The sequence below is a fragment of the Drosophila bipectinata genome, chromosome 2R (genome assembly GCF_030179905.1).
Source record: "Drosophila bipectinata strain 14024-0381.07 chromosome 2R, DbipHiC1v2, whole genome shotgun sequence".
NCBI lineage: Eukaryota > Metazoa > Arthropoda > Insecta > Diptera > Drosophilidae > Drosophila > Drosophila bipectinata.
Window position 1 is genome coordinate 20,898,441 of NC_091737.1, and position 14,292 is coordinate 20,912,732.

The 14,292-nt window shown below is 39.5% G+C and overlaps 1 protein-coding gene across 3 annotated transcripts; it reads right to left on the minus strand.

Annotated features, from left to right (window-relative positions):
• Positions 1-11: 11 nt before the first annotated feature.
• On the minus strand, positions 12-11,170 carry Treh (Trehalase). Of its 3 annotated transcripts, none has more exons than XR_001773154.3 (7): positions 3,938-4,106; positions 3,138-3,321; positions 2,196-3,074; positions 1,564-1,962; positions 841-1,505; positions 399-476; positions 12-336 (listed from the first exon to the last, which is right to left on the minus strand). XR_001773154.3 is itself a non-coding variant. In XM_017237040.3 (7 exons), the coding sequence occupies exons 1-6, from the start codon at positions 10,688-10,690 to the stop codon at positions 400-402; spliced, it is 1,695 nt and encodes a 564-aa protein (XP_017092529.1). In that variant the 5' UTR covers positions 10,691-11,170; the 3' UTR covers positions 12-336; position 399. The 3 variants fall into 3 exon arrangements, 2 of the variants coding, with proteins under 2 accessions (XP_017092529.1, XP_017092527.1); XM_017237040.3 differs by lacking the exon at positions 3,938-4,106 and adding an exon at positions 10,677-11,170 and having other exon boundaries at positions 1,364-1,505; XM_017237038.3 differs by having other exon boundaries at positions 1,364-1,505; positions 3,938-4,111.
• Positions 11,171-14,292: the final 3,122 nt, after the last annotated feature.

The following is a 14,292-nucleotide window of genomic DNA, read 5'->3' on the forward strand; positions in this document are numbered from 1 at the left end:
ACAAGTATGTATGTATTTTGGGGCTTGTTTATTCAAAAATATTTTGTAAATTATTGTTAACAATTGTATTTGTGTCTTCATTTGGTTGCGAGGATCTAGGATAGGTTAGGTATTTACTACATATATGTATAAAAGTAATAACGTTATCGGGCATGCCCAATTAAATTCTGTATTTACAAACTCTCACTTCAACTAACGCATAACGAAAATCTAATACTGCAACCTCCGCATTCAACGAAAGGACTGAAAAACCACAAACACTATAAACACAGGCACGCACATGGATGAATCACATTCTCGTTGGGAAGCAATGATTGGGCGCTTGACACAGAGTATCTGCAAAAGAAGAGAACTGATTAATGATCGGGAAAATGTATAGATGTTGCTAATACCCTTACCTCACCACAAAATAGGAGTCACTACAAGAGCCAGGATGACCGCTGTTGCAATGCCCACGATGCTGGTCAGTGGAGTAGCTGCATTGGACGGAAAGACATATAATGATCAGAAAAAGTCTTACAAGAATTAAGTTCTAGGCACCAGAAACTGATTGGGATTATCTATATTTACATTCTATAGTTTCCATCAAGCCAGGTATACTGTACATGCGTGTTAGGGAAGTGAGGAGTGAAAGGTTAGGTTAGATATAAAGCAGCCATTGGGGATTCTGCTACATTGACTTGACACCATGGAGCGGTTTAGGGTGATTGTGTTTGGCTTGGCCTGCCCCTGGTGTGTCCTGGATATGGGTCTGGAACCGGTGCTGGGTTACACATAATACATGCCACGACATTCACAAACACAAATTAATCAAAACTGATGACCCAGTTGGCCACTTACACGTGATTCTGGAACTTGAGCGAGCGTTGTGTGGGACACATCTTTTGGATGTTTATTTTGGTCATTTGAAATGTGAATTTTATTTAATTTGTACGAGTCACATAGATGTGCACACAGGAAGGCGAATTCATGGGTACAGACAGTACAGGATGCTGTGTAGATGGTAGACGTCGTATCCTTGCTTCGGGCTCCTGGCAATGCTGTGACTGTGGTGCTTTGGTTCATGGTTCTGGGTACTCGATTGTAATTGGTTGAATTGGCGCGGTATAGAGACGGTTACACAGCGGCAAAGAAAAGGATAGTTTTGTGGAAAAAGAGAGCTTTGCTTAACCTACGGATGAGCTGGTAATGAGCGCTTCGGGATGGATTGTAAAAATTCTATTTCTATAAATCAATTGATGTCAAAGATCTTTGGCTTGGAGCCTGTGATGAGGTGTCGATGGTGAGTGATGGATTGCCGCTGGCCGGCAACTCGCACTGCACATTCAATCACATTCACACGGCACACATTTCTTCTTTTCACCTGCTGGAGCAGCGCCGGTTACCGACATCTCACGGCCGTGCTTGGCCAGCCACTCGATGATAACGCCATTGGACCAGCCAAATCCGGTCTGCACTCCGTACTCGCCGCCACCGCCATGGCCGCCGAACTCCTCGGCATTGTACTGCAAACGAAAAAGGATATCAAAGGACCGCCAGGACTAGGCTAGAGGCACTACATACCTTCTCGTACATGTGGCGGCCGTCTTTGTAAGCCTTGAAGTTGGACTTCACCCAGCGGATGGCCCACTCCTTAGACAGCGCCTTCGCCTCTGGTGTGTTCAGGTTGTTAATACCCTCGACCAAAAAATACTGCATCGGAGCCCAAACGTTGGGCAAGTCCCATTGTTCACCAGTGTTATATAAAGTATTGGGCACTCCGCCCGGGAATGTGTCCAGCTTGTTTTTCTTTATATAGTTCAGGACCTTGGCCGAGATCTTCTCCGAATCTGTAATGTTAAAGGCATTCGCATAGAGCGGTACCAGGTTGGTGGGTACGAAGTAGTCGCGAGACTTCTTGTTAATCATGTCGTAGTCCAGCCAGACGCCAGCCTCTTCGTTCCACAGAACTTCTTGGATACCCTGTAATTGGGAGAGTATGTTTAAGCATATTTTTAGATGACAAATAATGTTTAAAAATATATGAAACCAAACCAAAACCGCAGAATGATAACTCTATCCAGTGTTCATGACTAAACCGATTTGGAATTCAACTTAAAATATGTTTTAAATGTTGGGATAAAACCAGTCATTATAGTCATACTTAAACTTAAACCTAAACTTAAGTTGATAAGTTTTGTTACTTAGAAACTTACTTGCAGAATTTTTTGGGCCTTTTTCTCGTATTCGGTAACCTTTTCGGCGTTATTGTTCTTGGAGTGCAGTTCGGCTATTATCTTGGCATTCATGAACAGTAATGCATTGAGGTCGACCGGCACAATGGACCGGGTCTTGAGGTCAGTGAGATTTCCAACATTGGTGCCGTTGGCGTTGATGAACCAGCGGGAACTGAAATCCATTCCGGACTCGGCAGCAGCCTTGAGCTCCCTGTAGTGGTCCTCCTTTTCTTCTTCGGTTGCAAATGATGCCGCGGATAAAATATCCTCGCGGTAGGACTCTGGACGCGGACCTGTCGAGGCATCCCGGTAGTTCATCAGACTGTGTCCCTTAACCTCCACCGAGTGGTTGTTCATGAAGTATTCGAATTCGTGCTCCAACGCATCTAGAGCTTTGATGCCGAAAGCGATGTCGTTGGTGAAGTCCACGTACGACTTCACCATGGCAGTTAGAAGCGGTGGCTGGGATCGTCCGTAGTAGTAGACGCGTCCTCCGTTCGGAATGTATCCGACACGTGTCACAATCGACAAAAAGTTCTCGATCATACCGCGAGCGGTGTCCTTCATGTCGCTGTAGAGCAGTCCTCGGATGATCCAGTAGGAGTCCCAGTAGTAGAACTCAATGAAACGACCTCCAGGAATAATTACCGGGTTTGGCACAGGGATAATTGAATAATATTGTGGGTTTTTCGACACGTCGTCTTTCATTTTACGGCCTAGCTCCTTCCAGATACTGTTCAGATCCTTTCCCCACTGCTTCAGGTCAGGGTCGTGAATGACATCAAGAAAGCTGGGGCTCTTTACCCAGTCCGCTGGCATATACTCTTCCAGTTCGGTTCCCTTGGGGCTGAAGTAGTCCTGGCAAAACGACCGTATTTGAAAGTCTGTTGCCCAAAAGGTTTAAGTATATTATTTACTTACGTCGACAAACTTTACTAAATCGTCCCGGGAGGGAGTTTGATTTTTGTTCTCCATCATCTTTTCAAAATCCGCGAGGGTCTTATCCGGACTATTTTTGAGCTTCATGTCCACAAAAGTCTTGGAGTCTTCGAAAAGTTGCGCCATTTGGATGGTGTGTAACAGGTTGCCACGGCAGAAAACATCACTTGAAAAATGAAAGTATATATTTTTATTAATAACTTTCTTAATATAAATCATTAAAAATAATTGTAATGTGGTTTGTTGACCTTGGCAAACGAAATATTAATCAGAATCGTGCCTTGAATGCATTTTAAAACGCTGATAGTGCATATAATATGTATGTGTATGGAAGTCAAGTAAAGGAAATATATGGAAATAAATCTTAAATTGTTTAGTCAGCCAGATATAGGAACTATTCCCGGATTTATTTTACGTAACGTGGCTACCATTTAGAAGCATAAAAGCCTTCTATTCCCATAAATTAAGTGACGTCATTAATTAGTGCAAATAATTAACAAATTAATAGTATCCAGATGGTGCCGGTTAAGTGAACACCTGTCTAAATCGACGTCGAATGGAATCTCTTGATCGGATTGAGATAAAGGTAATGCACGAGTATCCAACACGTCACGTTTACGGTTTATGGGATCGAGGAAAGGAAAGCACTCAAGCTGAAAACTCATGTAATACTTTGCATACACGACCCATGGCTTAAAGATCAGAGTCCGGAAGTCTTTAGTCTTTAGACGGTTCGGTTCTATGTATTTCACGAATTAGATCTTTATGATTCGATCACTTACCAACTGGGAAAGTTGTCTCCCTCGAACTCGTCGTCAATGGAGTTCTGGATGATACTATTGTCCTCGATTATAGACTTGCCCTGGCACAAAGCCGCCAGGCAGCACCAGCTCAAAAGGAGCAACTGGCTAGCCACTAACTTGGTCATATTTTATAGGAACTTTGTTCACTTTTCTGCTGTTGGCAATTAAAAAATCACTTGTAAGTACAAATTTATGTTGCTAATCGCCGACTGATTATATCCCTGAGCGTGCAGGATATGCCTGTGATCCCCCGACTTAATCTGAACACAAGCACAACCAGCGCCAGTCAGCGCAAGAATACTTCTAACTGTTTCGTTCGATTCCATTTTTATAAAAAACTACATTAATTTACGACAACGACAACGACGACGACCAGACGACGAAAACGCCGACGAGCAATCGGCTGGCAAACGATCGTGGGGGCAAGGTTGGAACTGGAGCCAAGTCACTGGCAGTGGAGAAGGTGGCGGTGGTGGTGGTGTAGGTGGCCGGGCAGGGGGCACTGGGGTGATTCTAGCGGTCGTGCTTTGGGGGCGCGTTCGGTCTATTTTTAAAAAACCGTCAAAGTGGCCCGAAACAGATACAAGCATAAGCCAGCAGTGCAATCGTATCTATCAGGTTCACTTGCCGCGAGTCTCGTGAACTTGGTCATGCATCTGCTACTTATGGCTGGCTAACTGGAATCGGTCTAGCCGTATCTGTTTCAACCACCTATACTTCAGTGAGGTGGTGCTATGGTAATTGGATAGACTTTTCCAGTGGCAAAGGGCAGGCGATTGGGTTTTTGGCACACCTATACATTACCATACGGATAACTGGCGTATGAATATTCATTATTCTTCGGCTAGACCTTGGATTATATCGGTGTCTAATTATATATCCATAATTATATCAATTAAAAAAGTAGCCTTTCCACCTGGTACCCGCATCATCCGATGCATTACTAGAAGCATTCTACCAATTCTCTCGGCTCTTCAGTCTCCTAACCTTCTGAGGTTCCTTTGTAATGCCAAGGCAGACTTGATAAGGCAGTTTTGGGGATTTTAGGCCTAGTTTTAAATGCTAATTAAGAGCGGCTTACCTAAGAAAATCGTTCTCAATTTTTCCCTGTATCTTATTAACCTGTTTTAGGAAATCCAGATGTGGTACTTTGCAATTGCGGTTAGATAAAAACTGATTTGCATGGCAGTTCACAGCATAATATTATGAAGAAGGGGTTACCGAACACCTCCGAGCAGTGACACGTAAGTTCCAAATAATAAAACGGAATTGCGAGGTTTCGCATGAATGTAGTACGAACTAACGAGTCTTAATTGAACTGATTTGCTGAATAAGGATTGCTTTTTCAAGATTAACATATGGATATATATATAGATTCACACAAGACCAAGATAAGATAAAACGCAAAAGAGCATACGTATGAAAGATTCGCATGGTCAAAGTTTAATTGAATTAAACGTACTGAAATAGATATTTTGGCTTCTGAAGCTTATATTATATTATCAGAATTATCCAGATTAATTTGAAAGTGTGTTAAAGCAACCATAGAGGCATAACGATTGATGTTATCTTCCTTCGGCTTCATTAAACCTGTGATGAATTACTCGCATAATGATCTTTTTTCTGTTAGCCAATGATATAACACCACTCACATCGTGTATAGAGCCCGGGAAACAAAGGGTAGGCAAACAAACAGAACAATTGTGCAATTTAATTTGAACCTTACGGGAGTGAGAAATAGAAACCATAGACCCGAGCCAAGTATTGTTTTTCTACCCTGTGACGACAGCACCTCCAACTAAATCAATGATTTCGCGTCACTAACTGTTGGCTTTTATGATTCCATTAGCATTTAAAAGCCAATAATCTTAGATTTGTCGCATTTACGGATTTGCTGCATTACGGATAAGGGCAGATGAATCAGAGGTCATATATTACTTTACTAACTGGATAAACATTTATCAAAGTTGTAAGTTCCGACCAGTTTAAGCCCAAAGATAGCAAATGTTTGGACAAGTATCAGGGTATTTTTCAACAATTATTCGGATGACAAATAGCCGCATAGCAGCTGAGTTGACTAAATACGTGATAAGCGTTTCAAAACTGTTCAAAACTTTGTGTTTAAGGTATTGCTTTGTTTTTAGTTCCCCCTGGGCGGGGACTTCCGATTCCGCATAGCACGATTTTCAATAATTCCGGCTTCAGTTCTATTTAAGTCATAAAAATGCAACGAGAGACCTCCCTGCGAGATAATACCCGAATTATCGAACAACTAATACTAAATGGGGATTCTTTACTACGTGAAAAAAATAAATGGTTTTTGTAAATGAGCCCTCACACTCCCACCATTCATCCAGTTTATTATGTTTGCCAGCGACATTATGAGGCGTTTATAGAGATTTTGATTATGAGGCCCAATTGTCGTCATCGGTGGAAGCGCTAAGTGCCACAGGTTTCCCCAATGTGACGTCTTTGTTCGAGTACAATGCCGAAATCAACTATAGAATGGATCTCTGAACTCTATTCGAAAAACAAAACTTGCCAAAATCATCCAAGGACAAAATAAGTAGAATTCTACGTAGACCATTTAAGAGGGTCGTTTAAGCGTCGTTTTAAATAGACAGACTAGCTTTAGTTTAGCACGAGCCGTTTAATGGTTGGATAAAAATCTCAAACAGATATTTGAGCTTCACATCGTGGGGTACATTCGATACGGCGTTTTCGAAAACATGAAAGGAAAACGAAGAAACAAATACAAAAACTGGAAATGTAATTAAGAAGCCTGCATCAGGTTGAATTAACTTGTTTTTAGATCTTGTATGATTTGTTTTGCTTAACGGTTCAAACGCAAATGCAAAGGCCTTCTAAAGGTCATTGTATTGCGAAAAAAGGTTTGCAGCATTTTAAGAAAAACCTTGAAACTGTGCCACAGGTCGGAAGACTGCTAGATTAAGAACCATAATTATTTAATAGCCCCAATTGGAATTATGAAGGTGCATGAGCTACTCGACCCACTGATGTACTATCGGGGCTTGGAGTGGACGTGGAATGTTATCCGATCCTACGGTTATCGCAACCAAGACATTGAGTTTAAGATCGTAAATTACGAAGTCGTAATCACTGATTTTGCTGGGACTTTATCAAGAGGATTGTTTATTGAATTTGGGTCCTGAAGTAATCCACTGCTGGAGAGGAAAAGGCCTCCAATTTTAAAAAGTGGCCCTGGCAACCTCTTGAAGTTGAAGAATCAATATCAAATGGCTCACTATACAAGTTCAGGGCAACTGATAATATTCTTCGCTGGTAGAATGCGTCAAGCACTTAGCAAATTAATTTTGACAAAGAAAAAACATCAATTTTAAATTTTAATAATAAAAAATTGAACAGGTTTAGCCGGCTGGATCTGCATTTCTAACTAATCAATTTTTTTGTGACATTATTTTTTTGCAATAAATGTTAAATAACTAATAATATGTATATAAATATGTACGTGTCAGCACGAGACTCGAGACGCCATTAGACTACTAAATAGATATACTCTCATTTTGAGACGCCAGTCCACCTGTCTCTATATAAAATGTTAAGTACACGGGGATCACACACAGATCACTGACACCGCTTGACAGTGAATAAAAATAAAACGAACTCAGAACACAAAACGTAATAAGCCCAGGGAAAAATATCAGAAAAATATCAGGGAAAATGTCAGCAGCAACCACAACAATTTGTATTGAAAATTATAATTTAATTGCTTCTGTATATTCAGCTTGCGGTTTTTGTTTTCCAGGTGTCTGTCTGGGAGTTCCATGCCAAGCTTAAACACAACAAATTTAAATTCACTATATTACATTGCTTTTTCTTTATTATTTAGTTTTTTTTTTTTGTATTGTTTTCCAATTAATTTTAACTTTGTTTTCGCATTTCACACACTTTTATTATTGGCAATTTGCCCAGCTGAACTCGAGTTTTTATAACCGGCTCACTATCTTTGCCAGGCACCTGATTACTATATATGCCGGGATTATATATACTTTCAGTTCTAATCAAAAACGGTGCTCGACAGCACCTCGCCGATGCTCAGCGCTTGAAGTCAGATGCCGGACTGCCACGAACCAAACGCTTGGGATTCTAATTTAAGTAAGATTAACTTTGGGAGCAGAACAGATCGGATTTACCAAGTGTTTCCCTTGTGAAGTAAAAGCTTAAACTTCAGCTGTGTACTGATTGAAAAGACTGATGGCAATTAGAGCCATTTTAGAGGAAAAAGTTTTCAAAACACTGCCCCTTTTAAATGCTGTACGACTGACATATTTTTCAAGCTTTAATGGCAGGCAATTATTCAAACGAACCTTTTTTCATAACTTTTATAACTAGAAAAGGCGCCAAAGTCGTATAATTTAGTTAAAATATTTATTTGACAGCATCTTGCAATCGAGTCGATAAGATAGAATCAAACTTAAACCAGCTAAATATTGGCTCAGGCTATGTAAACGCTTTATCGTTAGCCATAACTTTAACAAATCATTTATGATTTAGCACATTACTTAATTACTCCAAAGATAGGACAATTGTGGGCCTGATAAAGTAAATTAAATTGGTAATCTTTGAATACAATAATTTAAAATAGTACTTGAAAGCAGTAATCTTTTGATAATGCCTTATAACAAGTAAAAACTAATATTGATTGATATACTAAAGACTTCCTTTTCAAAAGACATTGTCGCTCACCTTTGATTGGAATATCCTCTAATCACGGTTTTAAATAAGGTTTTCGAGAGGGTATAGAAGCGTGGAAGTCGTGTAAGCTGCTGCATCATGATATGTGTGCTCCAAATATTCACAAATCCGAGTAGAAGCTACAAGTAGCATGGTTATTATAGCGCTGTCTGTTAGGGGCTCAACTGATAAGTAAAGTGCCTGATAATGTATTAATTGCTGCGCTATCTGTGCTAGCAAAGCATTCCCCGCTGCACTCTCTCAGCTATTAATGATGTTTCCATGTATTAACTCTCAGATTTTCGATTTTAGAATTGTTCATAATTTTATTACGTATACGCAACGTATAACACAGACAGGTTACGTTTCAAAATCAACGTGATACAAACGGAAAACGAAAAGCCCATAAAAGCCGAACGTCGTTCGTGTCATACCATCACGGTAAATAAAGATAATAAGATTTCTAGACACATTCGCTTTACTTATAGGTAATAAAAGTAGAGCAATTTTTTTGCAAAAAACAATCAACTATTATTTATGACGAACTATTGAGTTGGTAATAAATTAGGTCAGTAGAGATCATTTTTTATCTCCAGGTATTAACTCAAATTGTAGAGATAGGCCTATAGATATTACTCATATTTAACAACCTCATGCTTAAAAATCAAAACAGTATTGAGACAATACGGTATTGTTTTAGTTTTGTGTAGAAACCTAAATAATATCAACAAATATTTCTACAGTGTATATATCAAGTATTCGACAGTTGGTTCGTTACGATCATTTAACTGGCAATGCCTAAAAGTGGGCAACACTTTTTATGGTAGCCTAAGAGTATGTTTTTAGAACAAACTCATTATATGATTTTAACTATAATCTGAAATAGGGGCTCGTTATACTATATTGATAAGAGTTCCTTGAGGACTTATAACAATAAAACTGTTAAAGTTCTTGTTTCGATAACGCTGTCCTTGGACTGGGAAACTAATGCACTCTCACACCGGTTCACCCCTTTACCATGTCAACCCCTCCCAAACTATGACACGGGCCACTGGCATTCCAAAGCTTGGCAAAGGTAAGGCGAAGGTCGTATGTGACTAAAGTCGAAACACGTGCTCGGCTACTTGTTGATGTATTTAGCTTGTAATTGCATTTGTAATGTGCATTGATATTTTACATATTTTGTCACGGAAAGTCCTCAAAAGTTAACATTTGTGTAAATACTCTGAGAATACTTTTAATTTTTTTAACTATTATGTTTTTTTGTTAAGAAAGTATTATTTGCACTATTATTTTTTTAATCTTTTTAAAGCAAAATTAATATGACTTTTTTGAAAATTCTGAAAGATTTCCTTATAATATTTCTCAAGAAATCATTACAAATTCGTGGTTATAGGCCTCAATATAATTAATTCTTTGAAAAACATGACTCTTTACAGAATTTTATGTGGAAAATGTTTTTGAAAAGAAATTATTGAATGCACACCCTTAAAACCGGGCAATTATCACCGTATTTTATTGTATTGCTCAAATTTTACTCACTTATTAATTTTCAAATTTAATTAGAATATTAAAAGGGAGTGAATATTTCCTGTTGCCAGCAAATATGGGAAATAAAACGGGCCTGATTAAAGTAATGAGCAATTACAATGAGATTTTGGCTCGCCGGCTGACTGGCAAGCGTGCGTGTGAAGAGATAAAATAACAAAAATAAACCGAAAAACATTTTGGCATTGGCACAGAAAGGCAAAATAGCAGTGGTTTAAAATAAAACTATAAACTACACACACGTAGCGCTATATAGTCGTATGTATGAACGTATTTTCGCTCAGCTTCTCGGCCAGACATTTCAGCCAACTCTGCCGCGGCGGGCAGGAAAGTGAAAGCAGACATTTAGACAACAGATGTCCTCACTTGGCAAACGAAGTGCAAAATTTGCATTCTGCAGAATTATGCAATGATACCGCAATTGGCGAAACTACGAGTATTCCAACAGACTCACCTGTTTTTCGCCATGGTGCTTGCTGCTGGGGATTTCGCTTCCTGGAGGTGCAATCAAGTGCTTGTAGAAGGCTCTTGCAAGGCTGCGAGCTGGTTACTTTTTAGAATTTATTTTAACTAATAATTTGTAGTTTTAAGTTTTCCGTTTGTTTTTCACTTGGTTATCACTTCGATATGCGTTGTTTGCATTTATCACTCGAGTTCGATCAGCGACGTTCTGTTCTGTTCAGGTTTTCGCCACTACTTGGGGCTTGGGCTTGGGGCTTGGAGCAGCGAGCAGTCCCACGAGACTATTCACGAGCGTGCAACTTACGGTTATTAAATAGTTTCTGTTTCTGCTGGTGAGCGCCTTTCCGATTTTTTGCTCTCACGTAGCACTACATATCCAAAAGTGGGATAATACAGCGAGAGGATTGTGTTAATTTATCAGAGAGGTGTACACTGCCAAAGGATAGGGGTATGTTTAGGTTTTTTGAAAGGTTTTTAAAGTATTGTTTGACTAAAGCAGCAATGGTTGCCAATATTTAATAAAAAATATTTGGATGTGAAGGATATAATATAACTAAAACCATGAAATATTATAAATAAATTATATTATATATTTTTGCCATATTAAAATTCATTTGTTGGCAGTGTAGAAATGACAGCTGTTGGCGAGCGTTGGGGTAAAAAAGTGGGAGAGAGCCTCGTGCTGGTGGTGGGGCGATTTCTCTTCAGTTGTGATAAAAGGCCCCTCACGCAGACACCAACACAGAGCGGTTGGGAGCGAGAATGTGAGCGGATCGTGCTCGTCGTCGTGTGTGTGTGATGTGCGTCAAGACTACAACTGCCGGTACGGTCTCTCAGCCCCTTGCCCGTCCCCAACTCACACCTCTTTTACTCTTTTCGCGAACTTTGGCTGCCAGCCACCCCACCTCGCTGTGCCGGTTGCACCACCTTTCCCCCTTTTGTTGATGAAATTTGCAGGAGGATTTGAAAAGTGGCGCGTTGACAGTAAAAATGGTATGCGACACAAACAGAATGTTTAAGAACCTAACATAGATGTGTCTGTGTCGGTTGCATATTTGTGCCGTTTCCAAGGTGCCCTTGCCAATTTTCCACCCTTTTGCCAGTCAAACCGGTTCCAAAAATTATGCGAGTGCACAAGTGCCAACTTTTTGCCTATACAACACGTTTTGATCTTAAAATATCAACGACCTTCGGCTGTGACCTTTGGGCAACAACTCGAGCACACACACACACATGTAAATACCAAAGCAGACACGGAATAAAAAACAAAAGAGATAAGAGAGTTGTTTTTTGGTAAAAAAATGAGGGCCAAAAACTCCATTACCAAGCGAGATGTACATTAATCAGCAGATAAATATAGGAATCAAAGGGTACCGAAGTCTCAGTTGATCGAATCAACCGATCACGATGATATTTCCTTCCCTTTTATCTTTCAAGAGTGAACGGTCTGGGTAAAAAACGAGTTTTTTGACATTTCAGAGCATAAAATCACGCACACACTCTAGTGTCGGTGTGTTGGGGGGCTCGTCAAGCTCACAGATACATATACACACAGAGAAAAGCATAAGAAAAACAACATAAAACACTAATTTAGATTTGGTCAGCTGACGTGTTACTATACGGATTTCATAAGTTCCTGACCACAGGGCGTATACGCGATATGTCATAATCTAAACATATTGCATCTATTATTTGCCACTTTTCCTTTCGTTGGCTGTGCCATTTTCATCTATCTATTCGTAATGCCAAGTTGATTGCCCTAGGCTCGTTTCAGGCTCAATTGACAGAGAAAATCCAGTGGTCTCGAACTGGTACTGAGAGTCAATTGAATCCAATTGAATGAATTCATCGTCCAGCCAGCAAACCAGATTTAGTGTCACTTTTGGAAATGTCGCAAAAGTCGCCAAAAGTCACGGGAGGAAGTAGTAATTGGATCGTATTAATTTATTTCGCTCTTAGTGCTTGGAATGAATAAAAATAAATCAGTAAATTGAATTGCCAGGCATGCCTGATGGTCCAGCATTCCAGAGGTCAGGATGTTACGCAAACTGACAATAAAACTGAATGGGAAAGTGTAAACAAAGTTAACTTGTTTAGCCAGCTTGTTATCTGCGCAGTGAACACAATTTGGGGGCTCGTCCAAGAAAAGGTTGCACTATATTCGAAAGATATCACAAAGATTAGAGATTAGAGAAAACTTTTGAAAAAATATTGCCTGATAGTGGGCCCTAGGATTTGTTTCTGTGTACTCATCAGTTATCTGATGCAATAACCCTGGATACAGAATGTTATAGAAACCCTGTCTAGATTCTAGAAAGTTGATCTGTTAACATCCCAGTTAACATTAAAAGCTCCTTACGCCAGCAAACAGTGAGCGCGGCAGGGCGGCAGGCAACTCTTTTGTTTGTTTACTCGACTGCGTCTGCCACTGTGTGTCTGTAACAGGCTTGTGTGTGTGTTCAGGTGTCTGCGATATAAATACACCTACATATAGCGGGGTGAGCAATGGATCGAGTCTTATCACAAGACAGTTTGGCAATCGGAGCAGTTTCTGTGAACAGAAATATCACAATTTGTTTGTTTTTCGATAATATCCGCTTGCTGTAAAGCTCTGCGCATGCACGTGTTTGAAACCAAAGAGGGCGACCGACCGGCGAGACAGAGGAAAACCAACTGACATTGAGACCCCAAGCGAAATTCGAGTGGAAAAGGCGAAACGAAAGAGACCAGACGAAAGGAAGAATAAGCCACGCACCCCCGTTACAGGATGAATACGGAGGCGCCATAATGTGCCAACAACTCACGCCTCTTATTCCATACCCCCGAAAAGTATGCTTCGATTTTCGCGCAACCCAACACAGGCCAAGGCACCGCACAAAATAAATAGCACAGTGGACTCCACGTAGAAGTCACTTTATATTGGATGGCACTTTGTGCTTTATATGTCAGAATTAAATATTAAAGCACTTTAGTTCCGGCCTCAGCACACTAAATGGGTTGCGACAAAAAGAGGATACTCTTATTTATTCTCATTGAGCTATGAATCAGTTGCACCAGTTCCTCAAATAAAAATTAAAAATGTATTAAACACTTTTTAGTTCTAATAATTGGATATAATACTATGCATACATTTTACATGAGGATGAGTTTTCAAAAAATCTGCATGTTTACTAATTATTTTTATTTTAAATCAAGTACTTTAATATGAACTTGTTTGTCAATTAAAAATTGTCTTGAAATTCGAATAAAAAATATGCCAAAACTATACGGCATGTGACAACATAAAATAAAACTGGCACATGACGCCAAAACTAATGACGACAGAAACCGCAGTGCACGGAATAGTAAACACCAATCTTGAGTTTAAGATAATTTTAGTACCCTTTCGTTAATAAATAAAAATATGAATATTCATTTTTATTCAAACATTTTCTTATCATTTTCAGTAAATATTTTTTAAAGTACATTTTTAATATCTTTTATTTACATTTTTTACAACCATTTAAAAGTTAAGTTAATGGTTTCATATTTTGGGAAACAAATCACACAAAGTCTAGCTTAAGATTTTAAACCTGTTTATGTTTAGAGATTGTAGAGAGATGTTTTGT

Excerpts from the sequence above, each read along its gene's own strand:
- Treh (XM_017237038.3), bottom strand. The coding sequence starts at position 4,083 with ATGACCAAGTTAGTGGCTAGCCAGTTGCTCCTTTTGAGCTGGTGCTGC. Across the intron at positions 3,075-3,137 it reads ATTTAGTAAAGTTTGTCGAC|GACTACTTCAGCCCCAAGGG; the intron begins GTAAGTAAATAA and ends TCGTTTTGCCAG. Across the intron at positions 477-1,363 it reads AACCGGCGCTGCTCCAGCAG|CTACTCCACTGACCAGCATC; the intron begins GTGAAAAGAAGA and ends CGTCCAATGCAG.